Raw genomic sequence first — 25,015 nt, 5'->3', positions numbered from 1 at the left:
AGAGGATGAGGGTGGGTGCTGCTTTGGGGTGTTGGAGCACGGTGAGGACACAGAGCAGCACAGTGCCTGCGCTGAGGTTCAGCTGAGGATGCCAGCAGGGTCTGTGTGTGCTGTACAAGAAGGAATATTGTACGTCTCTGGGATGGGGGATTTTGGGGTGGCACCGATGAGGGCATGAGAGGCAGGGATGGAGTTAACTCCCCAGCATGGCAACAGCGCCCTGGAGTTAACAGGCTGCCCCTGTTCCTCAGATCTATTGCTCCCCTCACCCTTTGATGCAGTCTTCCCATGCGATGGATGTGTGCAGAGAGGGGGGAGAGATTGCTGCATTCTCCCCCTATTTTTTCAATTAACCATCTGGAAGGCATTAATCAAGCTACACATTTTTTACTATGTAGGCATAACCAGTGAACTGTTAACTAGAAAGCTTTATCTTCTGAGCCCTGTGGCCTGGGAGAGAGAAAAGAGAGGGGAAAAAAGAAAAACAAGAAAGCAGGGAGAATGAGATGGCGAACCAGTGAAAGAGAAGGGAAAAAAAAAAAAAAAGAAGAAAAAGCGAAAAACATCAATGGTAGAAAAAGAGACCAGAAAGGGGGAGAATATGGGTGAAGCTGGACATAAAATTGGAAATGGGGAGGAGGGGGGAAGAAGGGAGGGTAGGAGAAGGTGGAAGAGGGCTGCCCCAGTGGGGGTATCGGGGCAGGGGCTGTGGCAGGGCAGGCTGGCAGCCCCGCAGAGCTGCTGGCTCTTTAAGAAATCTCGTGTGCTAAATTTATCTTCTCTGCTGTCTGTGAAGTCTGTTTGTAGGAGATGAAGCCTTGAGGAGAGCCTTTGCCACTGCCTGCCGTGCTATAAATAGATCCGAAGAGACGAAGGGAATTTATATATATCCTCACTGGGTCTAGATACAACACTGCAACTGCCCTCTCTCCGAGCAGGGGGCCCGGGCGAGCTCTTAACCCTTTCATCTGTAATGCATTTGGGGTGGAGGAGAAAGCTCTGAGGGGGGAGAAGGACATCAGGACAGGAACCACTTAAAAAATTACCACCGCAGCCTTGCCCTTGCGTGGATTGCTTTCACAGCCTCCCAGCTGGGCAGCTTTAGAGGGAAGCTGGGAGCACAATGCCTGTCCCACCCTAATCCTGCTGCTGTGCTGGGGTAACTGGGCGTGGTGGTGGTGGGGGCAAACCAAAAGGGGAGCTGCAACCTTGGCAGGAAAGCCCAAGGTGGAGGCGCAGAGTCCACGGTGGCCGGGCGCAGGGACCAAGGAGTGGGATGAGTCATCCCCCTGTGCTGCACACAGCATCCACTCCCTGGATTATGCTGCACCCCTGGGAAATCGTGGCCACAAATGTGCTTCCCTGTTTTCCCTAAAGTGTGAGATGCAAAAAAATGTATTAAATGAAAATTTTCCACCCCATTTGTGGAGCCCCGCGGGCTAAAACCTTTGCACAGTGTCCATCCCAAAATCGCAGCCTGGCTGGCTGGCTTGGCTGCAGAAAGGACATGCAGGCTGCTCTGCTCACACAGGGACCCTCTCGCCAGGATTTGCTTATCACCTGCAGTGCTGGTTGGAAATGCAGAGCGTGACACAGTGAGAGATGGCTACCACACTCCATGCACCAAACCCTGCTCACGCTGGCAGCTGGGATAAATCCGCAGCCACGCCAATGATTTTTGCAAGATCACACCAATTTGTATCAGCAGAGATTTACATCAGGGCAGAATTTAGCCCTGTTGATTCAAAAGGAAGGGACAGGTAGGACAGAAAGGAGAAAAACAAGATTAAGAGGATATTTGTCCTCAAAAAGCCAGATAATTTCTTTCTTTGCAATTAAAGGACAGGTATATCCACACTGTGTGGCTCAGCATCCTCTAGAGATACCCCAGTTAGATGCAGATCCCATACTCTGGGCGATCTGCCCTTATAAAGCTGCTTGGGCAGGTAAAATTGGAGCCGTGTCAGGCTTTGCTGTGGTTTTTGAGCAGAGGTGGCACAGCCATCCACAGCTGTGCTAGGCTGCAGCCACCTGCTCGTCCCAGAGCATTTCACCTGCAGTGCCTGCCCAGCCTGGGGACACCAGCACCGCGGGACCACCGAGCGTGGGGGCCTGGGTGGAACAAGATTCAAGAGGCAGCAGGTCTGGGGCGCCAGGTCCAGCTCAGATCCTGCCTCTGGGCTTCCTAAACCCTGATAAACCAACCCAGCTTGGGGTAGAGCAAGTGGTGTGTCCCAGAGAGATGGAGGTGTTTGATTCTTTAGACTTCAGACCTTATGAAGTATCCTGGACATTCTATTCCCTTTGATAGACCCTGCCTGAAGAGTCAACTTTCACCTGCTCCCAGAGGGGCCAAGGAGAGCTTTCTCCAGCTCCTTTGGTGGCTGTGTACCCAGGGCAGGTGGGACTCATGGAGGGATGAGAGGCTTCATGCACACCTTGCAGTCAAAGGGGAGCATGAGTAAATCTCAGTCACCCCAGTGACCTTTTGGGGTCACAGCACATGCCACCTCTGGTCCAGAAGGCCACAGCACCAACCTTTGCCTCATTCTTTCATGGGTATACATGTATTACCTTGATACACTCCGAGCTGTTGTGTGAAGAGATGGGTGTGCTTGGCACGTGGGAGACTGCATGGGGAGGACAGGACAGGGGGGTGGAGGGGGGGTTGACACTTAGGAGCTCCTGTCTCAACAGGCTAAAGAGAAAATCAAGGTGGAAGGAAAGTAAGAGGTGGAAAAATGAGGAGAGATGATGGCATGAGCACAGCTAGCGAAGGCAGGAGTGGAGATGACACAGAGCACAGGACAGAGCAGCAGGGTAAGGGAAGAGAGGAGGATGATCAGGAGACACACGGGGTAAAGCAGCCTGGAGAGGAGGAGCCGGAGGAGAACGAGAGGTTAAAAGAGGGAAAGCAGAGGAGCGGATACTCGCTCAGTGAGCGGGAGATGAGGAGACAGGGAACAAACCATCATCCTGTAAACAGCTCTAGACTGAGCACGCTGCCTCCAGAAGACGTGAGCACAGTGAAAGGGAGCAGGGAGCGCGGGGACCAGAGGGAACGCCAGGGAAGGATGCCACCTTCCCCGTGGCGCTAGCATGAGGCGCTGGCGCCCGGCCAGCCCGCATCTTCTCCCTCCCCCTCCTCCTCTCCTGCTTCTCTACCCACCTCCCTCCCCTTTTAAATTCAGAAATTTGTGTGGTGTGAAATTTCATCTGCTTTGATGGCGATTCACGGAGACACTGCCCGTGGAGGGAGCGGCTCCCACGCCGCGCGCTCAGCGAAGCATCAGCGCCTTCCACACTGAGCCCGGCCACCACCACGGCACCCTCCAGCTCCCCTCCCCACCCTGCCCACCCCACAGGCCTCGGGGTCAGCCCCTCACAACCTTTAAAGCTCACAAAAAAAAAAAGCCATTTTTGTCCTTGCCCCTAATTGTTTCTCCTGAGGTCTGTAGGCAGTTGTGCCATCCGAGTAGCCAAGGCCTGACTGCCCTGCTACTCCAGTGCACAGCTGGCAGGCAAACACGGGTCATCTGGGGGGAGACTGCTGTGGAGAAAGCACTGTGCATCTCACCAAAAAAAATGAAAAGAAGAAAAAAGGAAAAAAGGGACATGGATGAGATGTTGAGCAGCTCAGGCAGGGTGATGGAGATCCCCTTCTCTGCCAGCATCAAGTGGATCAAGCAGAAGGCAAAGCAACACGGATACCTCACCCTGGAGAGTGCCCTCATCCCCAGGAGAGGTAGAGAGCACCTCTAGAAGAACATCCATGGAGCTCTAAGTCACACAGGACTAGTCTGGGTGTCCGATTGTTACAATGAGGAAAGCTCTGCCCTCTTGAAGCTCGTATGGCCAGAGCAGATGCTGGCATGGGGAGGGTGCTGCAACCTTGACTGCTGCTCTGCACCGAGCCTGGCAGCAGCAGAGCATGGCCCCACCACAGCTGCAGCTCAAAAGGGAGCGCTCAGGCTGCTGCAAACCATCAGTGCTCCACAAATATTTCAGTTCTCTGACATGAGCACCACCAGCCATTTCATTCCCCCTCTGATCCTCCTCATCACTGTTTATTTATTAATGGCTTCTTCTGTCTTATCTAGAATGATTATATAAGTGCACAGGCATAGAGCACCCTAGAGCTCCAAGCTGCCATTAAACCCTGCTGCAGTCCAGGGTCTCCTTTCCACCTCCTCCTTTACCCTGGTGCTGGGCACCTTCAGGGGAGCTGCCCATTCATCATCTCTTGCCCCAGCCACATCTCCCTCTGCTGCAGGCTCTGAAAACCCTTGGCCACCCATTCACCCTCTGCATCCTCTCCAGAGTGTTGGGAGAGCCGAGCTCACCAGCCACAAGTGTGAGGGGTAAAGGATTACTTCCCAAAAATGTGGCCTGATTGAAAAAGGAGCAAGTCCAGGCTTTCTAAGGAGGATTGAGTAGGAAACAGAAGACCATTACCTTTAAGGCATTGCTGAAGTGAGTGGGGGGCTTTCCCCTTAAACCTCATCCTCACAAAATAAACTTCTGCATCATGACTTGTCTATCCCAGCAAATTAAAAATGCCTGGCATTGGTTTCTGAGGCCAGTGTCAACTGGCATGGAACAGTCTTGGTCTACATTTCAATTTCTACCTCACAGAAAAGGGTCTGGCTGCATGCAGAAAGCCTGTTGGGAATGGTCACCAGCCTCTGCTGGGCTCTGACGGGGGATGCCCAAGGGACTGTTTTGGACACAGAGCAAAGCCAGGAAACAAATGACTGTGGAGGACACTGATGTTCAGTGTGCAGGAATATTCCCTGACACCTTTGGCTTGGAAAGGACGCTGACTAAAACTCAATATGGCTGAGAACAGGAGGGGAACAGCACAAATCCCCCCACCACTGCCCTTCTAATTCCAGGGGAGACACAGCCAGCAAACACCTCACCCTATTTCCCCATTATGGATGAAGTGCCATGGTGCAGGGACTAACACAAACACTCTCACAGCCAAAGACAAACATTTAAGTTGCTGGTTACAACTTTCTGGATTCCAGATCTCCCGAGAATCTAAAGATGCTCGCATCCCCTCGGGATGCAGACTCCCAAAGCTCACAGCAGTTTGCAGCAATAAGGAGAAGGGATGGAAGCTCAGGTTCTGCAGGACTTATTCAGGCTCGCCCCATGGGGCAAGTTAGACTCCTACGGGAATTCTGGTGACTAAGAGTAGAAAGAGAGGCAAAATTACTGTTTTGCTAAACATGGGAATAAAACCAAAACCGAGTTCTTATCCTGTACATTCTCAAAGTCAGTCATAAAAAACATGCTGGCAAATGTCACCTTCTGCCTGGCAGTAAGCACAAACTTCCAAGGGCCTGGAGGGATTTATAAACCCGTGGTGAATTTTGCCATTCTTTTAACACAGCCTGATCTTTGCAGACTCCTGGAGGTCATGATTGAACCAAGAGCAAGGCAAGGATATGGAATATTTTCCCCTCATGTCTGTTTGCCTAAAACTGATTCCACAAGCCTTGGCACAGTCCTGCTAAGGTCACTCTGTTTCCAAAAGCATCTGTGCTTGCATAGGCATCCTCTGATAAACAGCAGTGTGCACTGCACTCAGATGGGAGAGGAAAAGGAAGTTTTTCTAAGCCAATGCTCAGGGTACCACTCCTCCTACCCACCATTTTTCCACCCTGGCAGAGTGCAAAGCTGAGCTGCCTTGACTGCAAGGTTTTGTTTTTCTGCCCCTTTATTCCATCCCAGATGCACCGTGCATTTGGCCAGCTGCCAGCTGAACTGGGGGACAAGAGAGTGGTGGAACACCTTTGAAAAGGTTCTTTTCCTACACTTGTTTCAGAGGTCAGTGATTTGCACTAAGCAGAGGTATCTCCTTTCAAGAGCATCAGGCTGGCACAAGTTGCATTAATAAAACAGCAAAATTTAAACCTGTGGGAGGTGGCAAAGAACAGGCAAAGCCCAGGGACAGGCTTAAGAGCAGTGGCTGGGACAGGATATGCAGGAAGATGAAGAGATGCTGCCAGGGTGAGCTGGGGGCTCAGGGCACACCAGCTGCCTCAGGAGACAGTGGATGCTGCCTGACCTCTGCTTCTGCTAATAAACAACTCAGACTCAGAGGAGATGTAGCACAGGCAGCAATTCCAGCCAGGATGGTGCTTGCTTTTGTTCTTGTAAAGGTGCAAGGATAGTAAGGAGGAACAGCTTTGGCTTTGCTGCTTTGTCCTGCTTTAGTAAGCTCCAATTTCTTCCATGTCTTCTAAGATTATTGAGAAATTTCATATTATTAAAACTTTCTTCAAGTGTTTCCTGTTAAATCCGTCATCCCAACTCTAGGAGACAAAAATGCAGGAGAGGATCTATCCTTAACCTCAGCTGGAGCTGAGCTCTTCATTAAACCCTGATTTCACCTCACCCACCTAAGGAACTCTTCTCCAACCTCCACATCTTTGTGCTAAGGAGCTGGCCCAAGGCAGGGCTTGGGGGTGGGAGCAGGACAAGGCTCCAGGACCATCTCCAAGGGGATAGATGGAGGGATGGATGGATGGATGGATGGATGGATGGATGGATGGATGGATGATGGATGGATGATGGATGGATGGATGGATGGATGATGGATGGATGGATGGATGATGGATGGATGGATGGATGGATGGATGATGGATGGATGATGGATGGATGGATGGATGATGGATGGATGGATGATGGATGGATGGATGGATGGATGGATGGATGGATGGATATGAGTCCAACTTTTAGCACCCCAGCTGTCACAGGGGAGATTTCTGTTGCCTTTGCCTAACCTGCAGAGGGAGCAGGCAGAGCTCCCAGAGGCAGGGCAGAGCCTGAATCATCTCTCACATTTCCAGAGAAAACTCTCTCAGGGAGGGAAAGGGAAGCAAAAATAGTGGATTTCTTCCCTGCTGGCCTGTGAGATGGGAGAAGAAAATTGCTCAGTGGTCTCAGCACAGAAAAAAGCTCTTCAGTGTTAAAAAGTCCTGTCTTAACCCATCAGGCCAGATTCTTGAAGAAAATCAACGAATACCTATGGAGAAAACAAGGATATGGTGCAGACAGCAGCTCCAAGTGAGACAGGAGCAAAAGAAACCTTTCTACTGGCTGGAGAGCTAAATAACCCCAGGCTGGGACGTGGGGAATGCAACACTGCCAGGGCTGGATCCTGATCAAGGGCCAGGTTGGGCATGGGGGCTGTGGAGAAGCCCCCAGGAGGAGCCCCAGCCATGGGGAGCAGGCAGGGCAGGCTCTGGAGTGGCACGGGGGGCTGTGACAGTGTGACAGTGTCCCCAAGGCTGGGGGGATGTCTGACATCACCCTGCTCTGCTCCACAATGCCAGGTGGGCCAGAAGGGATGTCCTGGCTGCTGTCCTGCCCAGCAGCGAGGTCTGGTCCCCACGTGGGTCAGCAGTGAGAGGGCTGGTGGCACCAGGAGCGGCTGACTGGTGAGAAGTCACCATGGAGGGCAGAAATTAGGTGCTGCCAGAACAGATACACCCAGCATCTCTCAGCTTAAAACATTTTGAGGTGTTTGAAGCATGGCAATTCTCTCCCTCTTGCTTTAAGGGATTTTTTTTCACTGATGAGAGGGTTCTGCCTCCCCAGGAGAGCATTCCTTGGGCTCGGCACCCCACGGTGCCTTGGCACCTCTGCGTGCTCCTGAACTGACTCATCCTTTAAGCACACCTCGTTACATCACCAGGGCCAGGAATAAAAACCCCCACCTCACACATGCACACGTTCCCCAGCACCACCCCCACCTTCGCAGGAGGAGATCCCTCCTTCCCTCCACACAGGATTTAGCCTCCACCACCAAATTCCTCTGCAGTTTTCCAGTTGCTCAGTTTACACTGCCTGGGCTCCTCGCCAGCCAGGCATCGTCCACGCTGCTCCCTGCCTGCTTCCCAACATCCCAGATTCCCCACCAGCCCAGGCAGGCAACCTAGCCTCCTCTAATCACCTGCTTTGCCAAAAATCCGGTTCTGCCTCTAATTAGAATGACACCAAACGGCTTCAAGATTTCCCTGAAGGATGCTTTAAAGCTGGTTTCAAATATGATTCCCCAATTACCACACGAGAATTTCAGCATTGTTACAGTGGTTGCTATTTTTAGCTCTCTGAAAACAGACAGCAAAATGCTGGTGACATCAGCACTTGACAAGTGTCGACTTGTTTCACTACCAAATGGATGCTGCACGGTCTGGGCAAGGAAATAAAAATACCAGACCAATATATAGCCTGAATGTGTGATAATGTAAAGCTTATTGAATATTGGGGCAGGGCTCCAGATAGTGTCTGGAGGTCCAGAGAAGGCCTTGGCAATTCTGTTACTCAAACATCAATGGTGGTTGTAAAGCATCTTGTAAGAGTGAGAGAAATATTGACCTTAGTGAAACATCAACATGCGCTGGCATGGTTTTTCTTAAATGAAAAAATGTCTCCCTAATTTTTTGTTCAAAATTTGATGGAACCGATGCAATTTCTGACCAAAAAATAAATTTTAAAAAGCCATTAGGTGGAAAAATATATGAAATTTAGCCAGTGCTATCCAGATTTTCCTCACTGTTTTATCCACCTCCCTCCACCACCCAGCAGCTTTGCCTTTGTGGGTAGCACCTTCAAGCCTCCCATTCTGTTGCAGGATTTCCACATCATTTTAGCACTCCCCTGTTTCACACCCTGGGTGAGCATCCCTCCTGTGCTCCACAGGCACTTCTCACTCCAGCGAGGTGTTCAGGGGCCAGGTAACACCTCCTGCACCCTCCCATCCCACGGTGCCTGCAGAGCTGGGACTGCCCTCTGGGCTGGCTCTGTTTGGCCTTCTGGGGTTTGTGCCATCTGGTAACTGCTTGGGGAAGGGGGTAGGAAACACCAGTCCTGCTCCCCAGCATCGCTGCTGCTGTTTATTCATTCCTTTTGTTGGAGACCTGGCAACCAGCTATTAATGTGAGCCCGGTGGGAATTAATTTTGGAGTAAGCTTTTGTATGGAACGCTTCCCTGAGATGGAGCTGGATTGCACTTCCTTCAACCATTAATTTGCTAATTCCACCAAAACCAAGAGGAATGTGCTTTTCTGACACCCAGCTCTCACAATGGATTACAGGGCTTCATTTACTCGTGCAAACAAGTAATCTGGAGCCTGCTCGTGTTCTCACAGTAGTCAGGAACTCCTCATGACTTGGGTGTGCCTTGACTTGGACCCTGGGGTCTGGTGCAGGGACTGAACCTGGTCCTGCTGGTCCCTGGAACACTTGCTGAAGGCAAGGGCCTGCCAGGATGTCATCCTTCCCTGCTCTCTGACATCAGAGCCTGCTGGAAAAAAAATGACTGTTGTGCCACAAATAGCATGATTGAGTCACTTTGCTACAGGATCAGCTCAGAGGAGGGGGAAGCGGCTGGCGAGAAGGGAGAGGAGCAGGAGATGTGGGGTCTCGCTCCAGGGGAGCTGGCAAACAAAGGAAAAGAAACAGGTATGGCCTCCTTTGGCCCTCTGCCATCAGGGCGACTCCATTTCATAAATTCCTCCACAAAATGCAGGACAAGAACAGGCTCCAGAGCACAGGGTGCACCTGCACCTCTCTTCCTGTTGGCAGGGCAAGCCTGGCTGCACATTTACAGAGAGGAGGGGAGCTCAGGTGAATATTCAGGGACTGTTTTCTTCCTTGCTTACACTTGCTGTGTATTTTTGAGGAGGATCACTGTTATTTGCACCTGGAAAAAACTGGACCTAGTACTCCTGTTTTCAGCAAGAATGGAGGTCCAGGAGTCAGTACAGAAAGCAGCCCTAAAGAAATCCTTTTCCTACCACTGTGAGCAAAGCTAGAGGGGCTTCAAGCAATCAGGGCAGCTGGTTTATAACCCCAGTGCTTTCAGCAAGCCATCCTGACCTGCGGTACTGCTGGGGAGCAGCAGCTGCCATTGCTCAGAGCTTCACTTTTGCCATTGTCATTTTCTCCAGGGGCAAGGGAGCAGCTTCCAGGAAAACCAGCCAAAAGTTAAACCAACACAGGCAGCTCTTACTGAGGCCCTGGAAATAGCGGGCAAACAGCTGTCATTTTCTTTCATTTGGCCTGGGTGCAATTTTCCTCTTCTCTCCCATTTGCACAGGTCATTCCAGGGAGCTGGAATGGGAGGAGAAGGGAAGGGACAGTGCATGAGGAGCTGGCACAGTGGCCCAGCTCGAGTGCAAACCCTCCAAGGACATGCCCTGCCTATCCCCCATGCTGCTGGGTTCACACTGCTCGTTCTTCAAGCTAAATAGCAGCTGATAAAAATACACCAGCACTTGTACTTGTGCTGTGCAGGTGTGTGCAGAGATTGCCCACCAGCCTGGGGGAGGCAGCTCTGTGCTCAGGTGGGCTGATCAGCAGCAAAGAGCAGCCTGAGCTCAGCAGCACTCTTTGCCCCCTCCTTCCTGAATTTGTACTCCTACCTGCTTCCAAGTCAAAACATCTGCCTGCCTGCCCTTCTCCTGGTGGGATACAATGAGGAAGTCTGGGGGAGGCAGCTGTGGCACTGCTGCAGTCTCCCTGGTGGGTCAGCAAAGGCAGCTCAGGGCTCTCTGACAGGTTCAGACCAACAACATCACTGCAATGGAGAGATATGGATGTACCTGTCCTGGAAGGGAGAGGCACAGCAGGGACAGGGTCACAGAGCTGGTTTCTTGCACCTTTTGCCATCTCTGGGCCTGGAGCAGAAGGCTTCCATTAATTGAAAGGCAAAACCAGCCCAGACATGACCCCAGGGACCCCAGGGTGTCCCTCAGCACCAGCAGTGCTGCTGCTGCTGTGGCAGAGCACAGGGCACCTCTGGCAGGATGATGTTCTGGGCAGCCTCCTGCTTTGCCATGCCTACACCCAGCCCTACCCTCCCCAAAACAGCCCTGCCACTCAGAGAGGTGTGAAATAATCCTAAAGTCACACTTTGCCACAGAGCACAAGAGCTGTAAACTGTAAATGGGAAGGGTGGGTGTACCCTCTCTGAAGGGGAATGGTCTTTCCTCCCCCTTTCCTTCCCCTTCCCTCCATCTCTGGGACAAAAGCCCAGAGATGCTATCACAAATATTTGTGGAGGCAGGTCAAAAGAGCCAGCTGTGAATTTGGTAATTGAAAAGGAAAAAAAAAAGACAAAAATAAAGAACCCTCACCAAACAAACCCAACAACAACAATAAAAACCCAAACAAATATATATATATATTGAGAATAAAGCAAACAAATACAGGGTTGGAAAAATTGCTTCCTGGATTTTCAGCTACAGCCTCCTGCAGCTGCAAATTTGCAGCTTTTCACCCTCTGCCTCTCCATTCAACTTTATTACCTACCCTGGCCCCTTCACATACCCAGATAACAGAGTAAGACCAACCTTTTCTCCCTGCACTTTGCACATGCACAGCAATTTCAAAGGCCTTGGACTTGCCTATGTCAATTTGTTCCAGACACCACAAAAAAATCTCCTCACTGAGGACCATTCTCCTACCAGATATCAATTTTCAAGCCTCCATCCTCAGAATTGTTCTAGTAAACAGATATTTTCCTTAGCCTTACACAAACCTATCTTGAACACAAGAAATGACTGAAGTGGCTTGACTAAAAGGCTGCAGAAATTTCGTCTTGGATACCACAGTAACAAAGGCTCATCTCCATAGCCCAAACTTGCAGAAAATTATAAGCAACTGAAAATTAGTGTTTCGAATGGAAGTGTTATGCAACATGAATGACAGTGACCTGAAACGCCCAGAGCAGACTATTCCCCTCTCCAACATCCATCTATAGCAGCACAGGAAACGTTAGAAAGAAACAGCAACACAAAACCGAGTAGCACTTGAGCATCTTTTGGGTCCTTGCCTTGCCAGAATATTTTTAGAGACGAGAGAAGTTCAAACGAGGTGTGGTTTTTGACAGGAACCATTAAAGCAAAGCCTTGGACTCACCTGAGGCCGTAGAGGACGGTCCCGTCAGGATGGAGGCGGATCATGCGGTTCTTCACCGTCACCCCGTGCAGAAAGGACTTCTTGTCGTTCAGGAAGTAGGTGTCAGGCAGCCACAGCTGGTCAGCCACCCGGTTGTCCAGGGTCAGGTTGAGAGGAAGGTCGTTGTAGGCCAGGCGTTTGTCCCGCCAGCTCTGCTGGAAGTACATGGTGATGGTGTAATCCTGGTGGAGAAATGGCACACGTCAGCCTGGGGCCACTGCAGCTCCAGCCCCTCACCAACCACTGCCAACACCTCCCCCAGTTCCTTGGCACCCTAATGTGTGGGTCCACACCTCCAACACTTTTTTGTAAGGCGTTTTTTTTGTGGTGTTTTTCTTTTTTTTTTTTTTTGGTTGTTTTTGTTGTTCTTTTTTTTTTTTTTGGTGTTTTGTTTTGGCGGTTTTTTTAGGTTTGTTTTTTGGGATTTTTAAAATTTTTGGTTGGTTGGTCGGTTTTTTCTCTTTCTCTTTTTTTTGGAGGAGTGTGTGCTGTGATTTGTTCTGTGAAAACGGGAGCAAGCCCAAGTTTTACAGGGGACGAAACACCATTACACGTTTTGTCCCCTGTTTCTGCTGTCCTTGCCATTTATGTTTCCAATCAAGAAAAACTGCATCCTACTCCTGCTGTCCCAGCCTGCTGAGAGCCTGTCCGTACCACCAGCAGCAGTTCAGGCTATGGGAGCACCAAAGGGTGCTCGAATTTATGAGGAATAAGTTTTAGCCAACAGTGGCTACCCAGCAAAGAGTTCCAGGGCTGTTCCCCACTTCCCTCACACAAAGGTGACATAAATAAAATCCACCCATGTCCAGGCACTGCTCGTTGGTTGGTAAAAGCCAGTTTAGTTTCAGCAGAAGCTGGGGCTGTTCCAAAGGGCACAGGGAGAGCCTCACCTCGAGGCCAAGGTTTGAAGGTTGGGCCAGGCCAGCCGTGACAAGCCCTGAGCCTTGCCTCCTTATGGGAGCTGAGCTGGGAGTTCGTGGTGGTTCTCAGGAAGGGACATACGGGGAGGAAATCTGTCATCAGTGGAGCATGATCCACTGGTAAAGGGGCAGCTCCCTGAAAAATTTCCCATAAATTTGCACATCAGGAGGAAGTTCTTCGTGGAAAGGGTTGTTAAACATTGGAATGGAGTGCAGTCGCCACTCCTGGAGGTGTCCAAGGAACAATTGGATGTGGAACTCAAGGCCATGGTCTGGCTGACAAAGCAGGGTTCAGTCACAGGTAGAACTCAATCTTAGACATCTTTTCCACCCTAAATAATTCTGTGATTCCCAACCACCCCCAGCTACCACAATGCCATACAAACCTCCTGCTCTCCTCCAGTCCAACAGAGAAAAGCTGACACTTAAAACTGTTGCCAACACAAGAATTTTATAGAAGGGAGCAGGAGCTGTTGGTGGCTGTAGCTGTGCAGAAACCAAACCCATTGCTGGGCACAGCCAGGGCACATCCAGAGGCCTCGGATCAGCCTGTGCAAGGCACAGTGTGGTGCCACACAATAGAACAGCTTCATCTTCTCAGGTAAACAAGCAGTACAGGAAGGAGTCTTGTACACACCAATGACAGGAAACATTCTCAGGAAACATTCTCACAACAGGCCTTAAATAGGTTGGGAGACAAGATTTTTGGGGTAAACCAGATGGCATTAAAATCTATTGATTGATTAGGGCACAAGTTGACAGTGACCTTACAGAAGTCAGAGATTTTTTCCCCAAGTCATTAAATAAAAAGCATTTTTGCAAATGATCTAGAACAGGTGGGATCACATTGTCTCTTCTCAAGCAGTCCCTGCAGTGCCACAGGAATCCCCTTGACCACATGAATTTGCAGCATGAGCTTTTCTGCTCTGCAAATCCCAGCTCTGTGCGAGGAGCTGGTGAGGAGCTTGCTCATGCGCCAACATCTGGGCTGAGCACTGAGGCATCTGCCTGCCTGTCTTCTCCCACAGACTTCATTCAGAGCCAGGTTTGATTAACACCTCTGAAAACAAGCTCAAATAATCCCACATCACGGATAATGCCAGCTTTTGGATATCTAACCATGATTCAGAAATCCAGACCCACATGCACATCCGAAAGGTCACGGTGTAAATCTGCGGAGCACACCAGATACAGAGCTATATCTGCCACTTTCTGTGCTGTCTTGAAAAGAACAAAGACACAGTGACAACTATCTGCCCAAGGAGCTGATTTTCTCTGCTTTTTAAAGGACTGTAAACTCCTGCCTCAGAAGCCTCACAGTCCATCTCTCAGAGGCACAAATATTCTTGTTTTGGTCAGGACCTTTCAAAGGAAGATGTTGTCCCCAGAATCCCTCCCAGGATGCTTGGGGCTGCACTGCAGTGAGAGCACAGAGGAGCAGAGCACCCAAATTCCTGAATCCTCTTACTCCTGTTGGTAACAGATTCATCCCTGCCTGTGGGACACTTGGCTACAGAGGCATCCTTTCCATCCCCCCCTCTTTGAGAACTCCACCCACACATCTTGGCAAGCTCCTTCACTGACCTGCATTTCCCTAATCCCTGACAGAGCCCTGCAACACCTCACCCCTAACCAGGCCACCCTGCTGTCACTGCAGGCTCCTGCCAGCCTTCAAGCAGCAGCAGGCAAGAGGTGGCACTGATGTCCAGGAGACAAAAAGGGCAAGCTGCTCACAAAGTGAACAATGCACCTTCTAAAACACATCCTCTGTGTTCCGAGGACTGATGGAACAAGTTCAGAGGGGTGCTGACAGAAAAGCCTACGCCCTAGCCATCAGCTAGAGGATGTTCTTCAGGTGCAGAAACCTTCCTGGGGAAGCTCTGTTCTCCAGCCTTCCTGGGCTCCTTGGCACAGCAGATTTCTCTGGGCAGCATCGTGGAGGTGAGCACTTCATAACCATGGTTCCTGCAGGGCCTCAGGTTTCCCTCAGCCTCTCTCTCTGCTGATTCCTGTGCTCCACTTCTTGTTCTGCTGCTCTCATCACATTGCTGAGCAGCAGGCAGGATTTCTGGGCAGAAGGAAGAGCAGGGCAGGTGTCCACCCCACAGTGGCCAGCCCTCCCTGCAGGGACAAGGGGCACTGACAGAACCAAGCCATGGGGAAGAGGGACAGGGCAGGCACAGCTGGACCAGGGGCTGTGTACAAATCACAAACAGGATGGGACTGCTAGGAACATGTCTTGAGCTGTTTTATTTTCCAACATCAGTCTCATTGCATGGTTATGACAATGGGAAGGTACCAGCAGCTCACATCCCAGGAAGCAGACCAAGAACTTCATGTTACAACTCACTTTATAAGTTTTTTGACCAATCACACAAAGAGAAAGCCTATTGACAGTAGTTCTATCCAACCACTACAAGCACACGTACCTTCGGTTAAACAATGCTTGCTTATTTTGAATACCACACCTGTTTGTAAACCTTAAAACACAATGCACAGAGCTCCATTATTAAGCTTAGAACTTCCTAATATCTCACTAGATATACCTTTCTGTAGCTTAGGGAGTTATTCTAGACAAGAGTTAATACACAGACTGTTGTTCCATTTGTCCTTACATTTCTACTTTTCACATAATTTTCCTGCTAACTTATTTTATGGCTACTGCTTAACTCTAATCACAGTTCTGCTGTCTCTGAGGCCTGCCTTTCCCAGCCTTCCCAAAACCCTCTGATTTTATGCATTCCCACAGACAGAACCAAGCCATGGGGAAGAGGGACAGGGCAGGCACAGCTGGGGCTGGAGGCAACACTGGCAGGAGAGGAAGCAGTGAGCTTGCCTTCCCCTTCACCCCCCATTTCCTGGCCAGGAGTACCCATGTGCCACCCTAACATCACACCCTGGCCAGGCTCCAGAGCTGCTGGGACCTTAATCACAGCCCTCCTTCCAGAGCACGTGCAGTAATGGCCAAGGGTGACATTGCTCTGCAGAATGGCCAGATGGAGCCAAGGCATGCAGGGGTTCACAGGTTCAGGAATCAGAAGCAATGAGCCTGATTTTCCTCCAAGCCTTGGATGACGTGGCCTTTGTTGTGGGGTTTTATCTGTCACTGGGCTAATATGAGGCTTTCCCAAACCTCCCACTAATCCGTGACACTCACAGGCCTGCTGATGCCACGGATATGACACAAGCTGGGTTTCCCAGAATCACCAGCTGACAGCAGTTGGCCAATTTACCAGATTCAGTGAAGAACTCTGAATTAGACACCCCTGGAGCCCACACACCCCTCCAGCTCTTCCTTCCACTTCACCACTGAGGTGTCTTGTTGGGACAGCAGAGCTGGGTCTCCTGCTGCCTGCCAGGGTAAGTGAGGGGTTTTCCCTCTGCACACACACACAGTAAGCAGAGTTCTCCATGGGGCTGCTGGAGGAGCAAACGAGAGGTGCAGGAAAATCTCACTTTCCCCTTGTCTCTAAAGGAGAGAGATGTAGGAAAATCTGACTTTTCCCTTGTCTCTAAACTGGCAGCCAAGACCCTCTCCACCCTGCACCAGGGCGGCTCCAGCAGCAACAAAAATGCTCCCAAATGATGGATCCCACTGGTCTTTGTGGGGGACCACAGGATGCTCAGGCAGGGCCAGAGTCTGGCCATGGCCAACACAGCTGGGACAAGCATGGCAGAGCTTTGTGGGGAGCTCCCAGCTCACCCTGCCCTGGGATAGAAGGCAGGACCCACTCTGGAAGGGGCACACATGTGCCAGGCCACCCTGTGCAAGCTCCTGCTTCATCTGGTGCCTGCTGGGGAAGGAGGAGTGAGGCTGGCAGCAGGGAGGTGCCACTCCTCACCAGAAACTCCCTGCAGGTTGCACTGCACTTTGGGAAGTGTTCAGCATGACCCTGGAATTGATTTTTTAAAAAACAAAGGCTGGGACAGGACAAAGGGAGCTTTTGAAGGGTAGATATGATCAGAAGTTGCATGCCCCTCCTTGTTCTCCTGTTTTCCATCCCAAGGGAAAGCAAGCTTTGCAAAGATACCTGCAAACTCTCAACTGGGCTTTGCTACCAGAGCTGAGCTGGCCATGTCAGGCTGCCCTGCCCAGCATCCTCTGTGGGAGCTGAAATGCCAGAATGAAGAGCTTTGGCCAGGGGGAAGCTCTTTCAGCCCTGCTGAGGCTCACTGACCTAAAAAGCAGGTGCCTCTTTGCTAAAAGAACTTGTGTGCTTCAAAGAAGCCTCTCCTCCCTCTCTGCCAGCCCAGCAGAGGCCAGATCCCTCAGTTTGTCCCCAAGGTCTGGTACCCAGCAGCTCCCAGCTCTAGCACCACTCCCAGGACTTTCACAGAATTCCCAGGATCACCGGGTTGAAAGAGACCTTCAAGATCACCGAGTCCAGCCCAGCCCCAGCACCTCAACTCAACCCTGGCACCCAGTGCCACATCCAGGCTTTGTTACACACACCCAGGGATGGGGACTGCACCACCTCCCCGGGCAGCCATTCCAGAACTTTATCACTCTTCCTGTAGAAAACTTGGACTCCCTGCAGCATCCCTGAGCTGCCCTCCTATCCCAGCTGTGTGTGGATGGCCACAGCTCCCCTCCTGCAGCCCTGATGGCCCCTGAGCTGCTGGAAAAGTGGGGAGCTGCTGAGCCTGGCTGTCCCTGAGGGATCCCTGCACTTGTCTGGCTCTGCTGAGCAGCTCTGTGCCAGCTGCCAGCACCAGCCCCCCACACCCCCGCTCCCAAGGGTTCCAAAACCTTTCCAGAGCTTTTTTCTCTCTCCTTCTTCCTGCTCAGTGAGGCACACGAGGCAGAGGTGAGAGCTGGCAGACACTCATGGTGCAGAGGTGCTCCCCTGTGAGCAGAGCTCACCTAGAGGGACACAGAAAATACTGCAAAAGGATGAGGAGATTACCTGGGGGCCCCACGTGTTGGGATGATGGGGTGTCCTACCAGCTGCTGAGGACAGGAATGCTAAAATCCATTTCCAGATGAGAGGATGTTGATAATTGCAGCCTCTCCTGAAGCTCAGCTGAGCCCCCCAAACCAAAGTTGGTGTACACTGTGAGCGGCTGCAGTGTTGACACGGCAGGGGCATGAATGGAGCAAGGTATTTTCTGCAGAACCCCAGAGGCAACAAACTCAGCCAAGCATGCACAGGGATTCCCCAGACTCTCAGAGGACAGGGCAGAGAAGTCTGAGGGAACAGCAGCTGAGTCACAGCAAGGAGGGAAATAAGCTGGCACCATTGCTATGAATTCAAGAATGAATTTCCACTGGCTCATTTTCCAGACACCTTTATTGACATCTATCCTATGAGCTGCTTCTCCCCCTCCACCTCACAGAGCCCCTTTTGGGAGTGAAATGTTCCTTGGGAAGCAAACCTGGCCTGGCCCTGGACCCCTCCCTCTGGTGCTGGCTCTGTGCAGGCCGGGAGCAGAAATGTCACACTGTCACTGTCACACCAAGCTGCCTCTTGGAGGAGTGTCCCAGGCTGAGATGCCAGATCTGAGCACAGGAACAAACAGGCTTGTGCAGAGGAAGGCAAAGTTTGGGGGGACCAAGGCAGTGAGAGGACCTGTGAACTAGGGGAGGGGACCATTGCAGGAGAGGAGCCACTCCTGGCATGGGGAGCACGGGCTGGCTGCTGCTGGAGCAGCGACACCCTGGGATATTACCTGAAGCCACCATAACTCAGTGAGGGACACAGAACAGCTGGGTGGGCCAGCCATGGCTGCTAAATGGTGTGCAGGGATGTGCCCAAACCACCAAGGCCCTTCAGCTCAGGAACCTGAGCCTCCTTGTCCATGGGGCAAGGAACAGCAAGGGGTGGGCAGGAGCAGTTAAGGCACCACAGGGCATCGTGTCCCTTTCTGCCACTGCAGTGACAGGAGGGATGCAAAAGTGAGGAGCCCCTCTTCTCCTGCAGTCCTGTGTCAGATTGCAGGACACAAACATGCTCTGAACCCGAGTGCAGTTCTTACAAATGTGTTTGTGCTGGCTTTGGAGGTGCACTGTGTCAGACCAAAAGTCTTTATACAGTCATAGCCTGTCTTCAGTAACAGGAAAGAGAACCACAGGATGGAATATAAGTTTAAATTTTGTTGTGATACTTAATTCTGCAGCTATTTGGATTTAAGGATCTCCTCAGTCAGAGCTGATACCTTCTTAATTGAAGACAGTCAGTTTCTCTTATGAGAGCTTATCTTATTTCTCAAAATATTCAACCTTTGGCATCTGCAGTCTTGTGGCTGTGAGTCCTTCACTGTATGCACATCACTTTAAACAGGTACAAGTCAGATTTTCTCTTTTCCCACTCCCTGTAGTGCATGTATTAAGCTGGTAAACAAGCACAACCTTGTGCTCTCAGGCTCACAGCGTCCCACCTCCTTTTAGACACTTCAGGGTTACTCATCAGAGCACAAATAATCACAAACCCTCTCAGAACTAGTTGAGAGGCTCTGATAGAGGCAGGAGACAGCAAGGCAGGGAGAACTGTTGCAGGGGTTAAGCACAGAGCAGAGCTCTGGCAGAGTCTGACGTTCAGCAATGGGCTGTTGCACAAGAATAGACTGAAGGCAAGGTAATGGAAATAACTTTCCACAGAGTCTGTGCAATTAGATGTTACAAAAGCATGAAGTCAGGAGCATAGGAGTATTTTGGAAGGTCTAAGCATTAATATGGAAAATAAATTCAAGTTCTTATGGAAAGGAACTCACAGGAAAGAATAGCTCAAGAATGCTGCAAGGCTCCGTCTTCCAACTGCTTCCATGTTTGAACAGAACTCCCAGCAGCTGCTCCCCAGACCCCCAGCACAGCTCCTGAGAGACACACCTCGTGGGCAGGCTGGGTCAGATCATTTTCCTTCGTGCTGTGACCTAGAGAACCCTCAGCACTGAACTAGTCCAGGGGCAGAAGTGTGCAGGCTCATTAGGGGCTCCACTAGACCCAGGCACCAGGACCAGAAATTGAAAGGATAATGTGTGTGGAGAGGTCAAATATTTGCTCAGAACACAGCAATTCTGGCAACACAGACATTGCTTTGTGCCTGGTCCATTTTTGTGGATGACAAATGAGTTGGATACCTTTCAGTGGGGCTTTGAAAGTGAAGGTGACTGTTCCAGGCTGCTACTGGAGGCTCTTTCACCAAGCACTTGCAAGGTACTGGGAACAATAACTTTCTGCAGAGGAGAGAGTGCACTGCTCTTCTGCTGCTGCAGGGCTCTGGGCGTGAGGGATAAAGGAGGTTTTGCAACTCACCTCCAGCTCTGGCTGTACCACTTGACTTTTTTCCCCCCTGACTTTGATAAAGAACCTCCTTTTGGAGAAGCAACCAAATAAAAGTCCTTCCCTATATAAGCAAATGACATATGGTCTCCTTGTCCAAGATCACAAAAGAACATTAGGAAAGCCAAGATGCTCCAGAAAGAGGGAGAAAAATGGAACATCTGACTTAGTAAAAACCAAGCTGCCACTGCCAGAGACTAATGAACAGTTTGCTGGCTTCAACTTCTTTGATGATTAAACACCAGCTCCTGTTCCCGTCATTCTTGGGAAAGAAATTAAAGGACAAAGTAGTCCTCAAGTATGTTTCATTTGAAGGAGGGGATAGGAGAAACAAGAGGAATTGTTTTGAAGGGGAGAAGACAGGATCTGCCTGCAGACAGCTGCGAGGAATTGGAACGGTGTAAAATGTACAGGAATACACAGAAATATGGAGGAATGTACAGGAATGTGCAGAAATATGGAGGAATGTACAGACATATACAGGAACGTACAAGAATATATAGGAATGTACAGACATATACAGGAATGCACAGGAATGCACAAGAATGTACAAGAATGTACAGGAATGTAGAGGAATGTACAGAAATATACAGGAATATACAGGAATATACAGGAATGTGTAGGAATGTACCGGAAGGAATGTACACGAATATACAGGAATGTGCAGGAATGCTCAGGAATGTGCAGGAATATATAGGAATGTACAAAAATGTACAGAAATGTACAGGAATATACAGGAATGTACAGGAATGTACAGAAGTGTACAGGAATGCACAGGAATGTGCAGGAAGGACTGAGCACAATGGCCACAGCCCTTCCTCAACAAGCACATCAAAGAGGGCATTGTCCATCTCCAAGCAGATAAATCAAGGCATCCCAGAGCTGAAGGTGCACCAGTTAACCTGCCATCAGTAAATACCTGCCAGCAGCCTTTCCAGCCCCGAGACAGCACAGAGTCTCTCCAGACTCAACTCTCACCTTTGCTTGAGGCAGGAGGCAGCAGTTTTTGTACTTACTGTACTTTTCATGGGGAGAGCATCCTGCCAAAATGCTGCTTTTAATTTCTGTTTTGGTGCAAGTGCCAGTGCCCAGCTTACAAGTCTGGAGCTCTGCATGACAGTTGTTGTACATAAAGTGACAAATATTTCAGATACTGCCCTTCTCCCTACACTTCAGCCTAGCAGGCAGGAAAGACACAATCTTCTCCCACCTTCCTTCTTTTTGAATAGCCAGATGTCAGCAGAATCAGGGAGAGCACTCTTCCAGCAGTGCAAGGAGAGGCTGGCTTCTAGGGTATACTCTATGCCCTTCTGTGCTGCAGGTCTGTGTGCTCTTGAACTCATTTTCTTCAAGACCTGAGAAGTACTTTGCATGGATATGTTCCCCTCACTAATCTGATCTACTTTTGTAGTAATTTGCATGTGTTTAATTGCTGAATGCATGACCAGAAACTGGGACAGGTGTCTGCAATATCCTCAACATCCCAGGGTGTGCGGGGAAAGTGTGGCTTTGTTGCCCTATTTCTCTGCTGCCTGGCCCTGTCCCTGCAGCACCTGAACGGTGCTGGCCCTGCAGGTGTCAGCTAGAGGACATAGCTGGGTCCTGGGCCAAAGGGATCTGCTGTGACAAGGCCTTCAGAGTCCTGAGCCTGCGCCTCAGAGCCCTGTCTGAGCAGGAGGCAGCGCCACGTGGCACCAGCGGAGCTGCCCCAGTCTGCTGGAAAGAGGCAGAACTGATGGGCACAGGGATGAGCATCACCTGCTCTGTGGGCACAGGCAGAACAGCAACCTTGCTCAGAGTTACAGGCAGCAATCCCAAAATCACCACCTGCAGCACATCATCCTCAGGCAAGCGCTTTGGAAACAGCGCCAGGCACTTTCTGCCCCTGGGCTGTGAAATCTGTGAGCTGATGCACTCCGTTCCTGAGGGCTGCTCTCCTCCTCTGCCCACAAAGGCCAACCCAACTGCCCCTGGCTGTCCTGTGTCTGCACCACCAGCTGGATTGCTCTCAAAGCCCACCATAGCCTGAGAAATTGCCTTTTCCAGAGAGCAGCCACTTAATGGGGACACATTTTTGTTTCCTGCAGCTTGCCATGAAACCAGCACAGGAGGGCACACTTTGGCCAGACACCCACCTAAGGGCAGAGAAGCAAGGCCATACATAGATTTTGGGACAGGCACTACATGAATTTGGCCATTTTGGAGGCAGAAAGGGATGCTGTTACACAACATTCTAACCCTAGATGGGCTGGCACCTGATAGGGAACTCACACTTATGTTTTGCTAGAGCTTCCGATGTCTCCAAATGGCTGCTCCAAGCCTTCCTAAGTCCCCTCTCTCCCTTACCATATTTACTTAAGGCAAAATATTGCTAAGCCCCTTTTGTTATCACCCTTAATCTCTCCCCAGGCATGCACAAGGCCACCCATGCCCACAGTGTGGGACACATGAGCATTAATGCCCTGTTTCTGTGCAGTCCCAGAGAAGAATTGACCAGGCATTGCAGAGCTGGGAAAGGGAATCCAAGAACTTGCTTTTATTACAAGATGCTTTTTTGGTGTGAAGTGCTTGATGATTTAAAACAAATTATGTTGACCCACCAGAGAAAACCCTGCTGCTTTCCAAGGCCATCCTCACCTGCACTAATGCAGCCCCCTACCCCCCTGCCTTCCACAGTGCTGCTGCCTGAATCCCACCTCTCTGCTCCCCTCTCCCAGCCCCCCTTTCCTCCCTTCCTGCCTCACAGGCTGTGCTTCCAGCGTCCTCCTGTACACACATATTGGCATATCTAATATACAGCCATGAAAGCTCAAAAATGCTTTTAATAATTACTTGGTATTTAATTAAACATGCAACAACCGGCCTATTAGAGTAAATTAAATCTGAGTGAGACGTTTGAACAGTGACTAGTGAAGATATCAGTTTCTAAAGCTCTCAGAAGGATGGAGGAAGAAAACTGGATTATGTCAAGGGAAAGTTGATGCTGGAAGATGAGTGATGCTTCCTAAACCTTTCCCCCACATCTCTGGGCAAGTGCGAAATGTGTAAACACAGAAATTATTTTTTCCTCCCTGAGGAAAAAAAATTAGACAGAGCTTGTAATTCCCTGTGCTGTCAAGACCTCTAGTGCAGTTTGGGGCTGCAGAGGTATGAATTCATGTTATAAAAAAAGCAATATTATTACTTTACATGGCAAAATAAAATGCAGTATATTCAGCTCTGAGCATTGAAACCGTGAGACTCTGCAACAATATCAAAGCACACAGGGCTTTGAAGACATTGTTTTAACTCAGGGAAGGAAAGTTTCGTGTTTCAGGTTCTGAAAATTGCCAGAAAGATGTCATTTCCCAGGAGGTAGCCAGAGGCAAACAACTCCTTTAAATCATTTAAGACAACTAGCACCTCCTGGGTGAAACCATCACCTCAGCTAGGCTGGCACAGATTGGCTTGACCAAAAACTTAGACTGGTGTTTGTTTCCTGTAGAAAGCAAAGTTTGATCACGTGGGAAGGATGAAGTAGATGATGAAGAGCAGAACACCATGAGGTGAAGATGAAGATGAAGTAGATGATGAAGAGCAGAACACGATGAGGTGAAGATGAAGATGATGAAGAGCAGAACACGATGAAGTGAAGATGAAGTAGATGATGAAGAGCAGAACGCATTTCTGGCTGGGGGTTCAGTTAGGTCAGGCATGGTCCCAGCACAGAGGATGGCATCCTTTTCAGCAGGAGCAAACAAATTGGATGCAAACCATTTCCTCTGCAAACCCTCAGCCTCCTGCTCCCAGAGACCTGGTTCTGTATCTGGGGTGACTTTCTGCACGTGAATATTCTGCACAGCTGGATCTGTCGCCCCTCAGTGACAAGCTCAGTGACAGGGAATGGTGCTAGAGAAAAGGGCAGCAAGCAGCTTTACCTGCTGTAGTGTGGACACAGCACTGCCCAGTCGTGCTGGGACAGCTGGAAAGGGCAGGGGATCAATGGATCTGTTCTAGGGAAGCATTTCTACTGCCAGGGTTGCTGGAAGAAGCCAGCATGATGGGTGGGTGATGGCACCTCCTCCTCCATGCATGGGTTATTCCAAGGGAGCCAGCCCAGGCTGAGGCCAGCAGCAATGCCCACACATGGAGCCCCTGGCCCTCTCCCACTTCATCCAGCCCACAGCTGACTGTGGGATCCCAGACCTGGTGGGTGGGTGCTGGTAGCACTGAGAACAGCATTCACACTGCAGCTGTAGGAAACACTCCTGATTCTGCTGAACAAGTCAAGCTTATTGCACGATGCATGAAGGGGAAATAAAAAAAAAAAAGAGGTTTCAGCAGGCTGTGGAGGTCCACAAGCAGAGCAGGCTTTGACTTCACAGCCAACTGGATGGGGAGAACAAGCTGCAGTCCCTGTCCACGCTGAGTGAGTGCTCGCTGCAGCACCAGGACCAACAGTCCTGGAGCCAAGGAGCTCTATTTGCAGAGCTGGCAGGGAGCCCACGTGAGCTCAGTAAATAAAGTATCCAGATAATAAAAATACCCAAAAGCACTGTTTAATTTTTTTTTTCCTGAGGGATCTGATACAGAGGGAAGTGTAGGGCAAACCCATCCCTCCAGAGGAGTGGAGCTCACAGCACCTGAAGGGTCTGATGGCTCACTGGTACAGCTGAGTACCTGACACTCCTTTTTGGGGCAAGCAATAACGAGGCTCAGACAGGAGCTTCTGTATTGTAAAACCACACATCCCCTGCAATCCTAGCTACAGACTCTTGATGGATAAAAGGGTCCATGCTTTGTGTATCAGTGACCTAGGAAAGCATCAAAGGAGGTGGTCAGGGACACAGAAGGCACAGGC

At 50.3% G+C, this 25,015-nt stretch overlaps 1 protein-coding gene across 2 annotated transcripts in view; it reads right to left on the bottom strand.

The window, feature by feature from the left end:
* The window catches only part of LOC120512662 (gamma-aminobutyric acid receptor subunit beta-4), a 73,485-nt gene that overhangs the window by 11,954 nt on the left and 36,516 nt on the right, over nt 1-25,015 (bottom strand). For both annotated transcript variants that reach the window (XM_039731226.1, XM_039731227.1), the window contains exon 4: nt 11,938-12,158. In XM_039731226.1, coding sequence (XP_039587160.1) covers nt 11,938-12,158 — 221 coding nt within the window. The remainder of the gene's footprint in view (nt 1-11,937; nt 12,159-25,015) is intronic.

The sequence above is a fragment of the Passer montanus genome, unplaced genomic scaffold (assembly GCF_014805655.1).
Source record: "Passer montanus isolate IOZ18808 unplaced genomic scaffold, ASM1480565v1 scaffold76, whole genome shotgun sequence".
NCBI classification, from domain to species: domain Eukaryota; kingdom Metazoa; phylum Chordata; class Aves; order Passeriformes; family Passeridae; genus Passer; species Passer montanus.
Note: the sequence above shows the minus strand (reverse complement) of the source record. Positions and strands in the feature narration are given on the sequence as shown.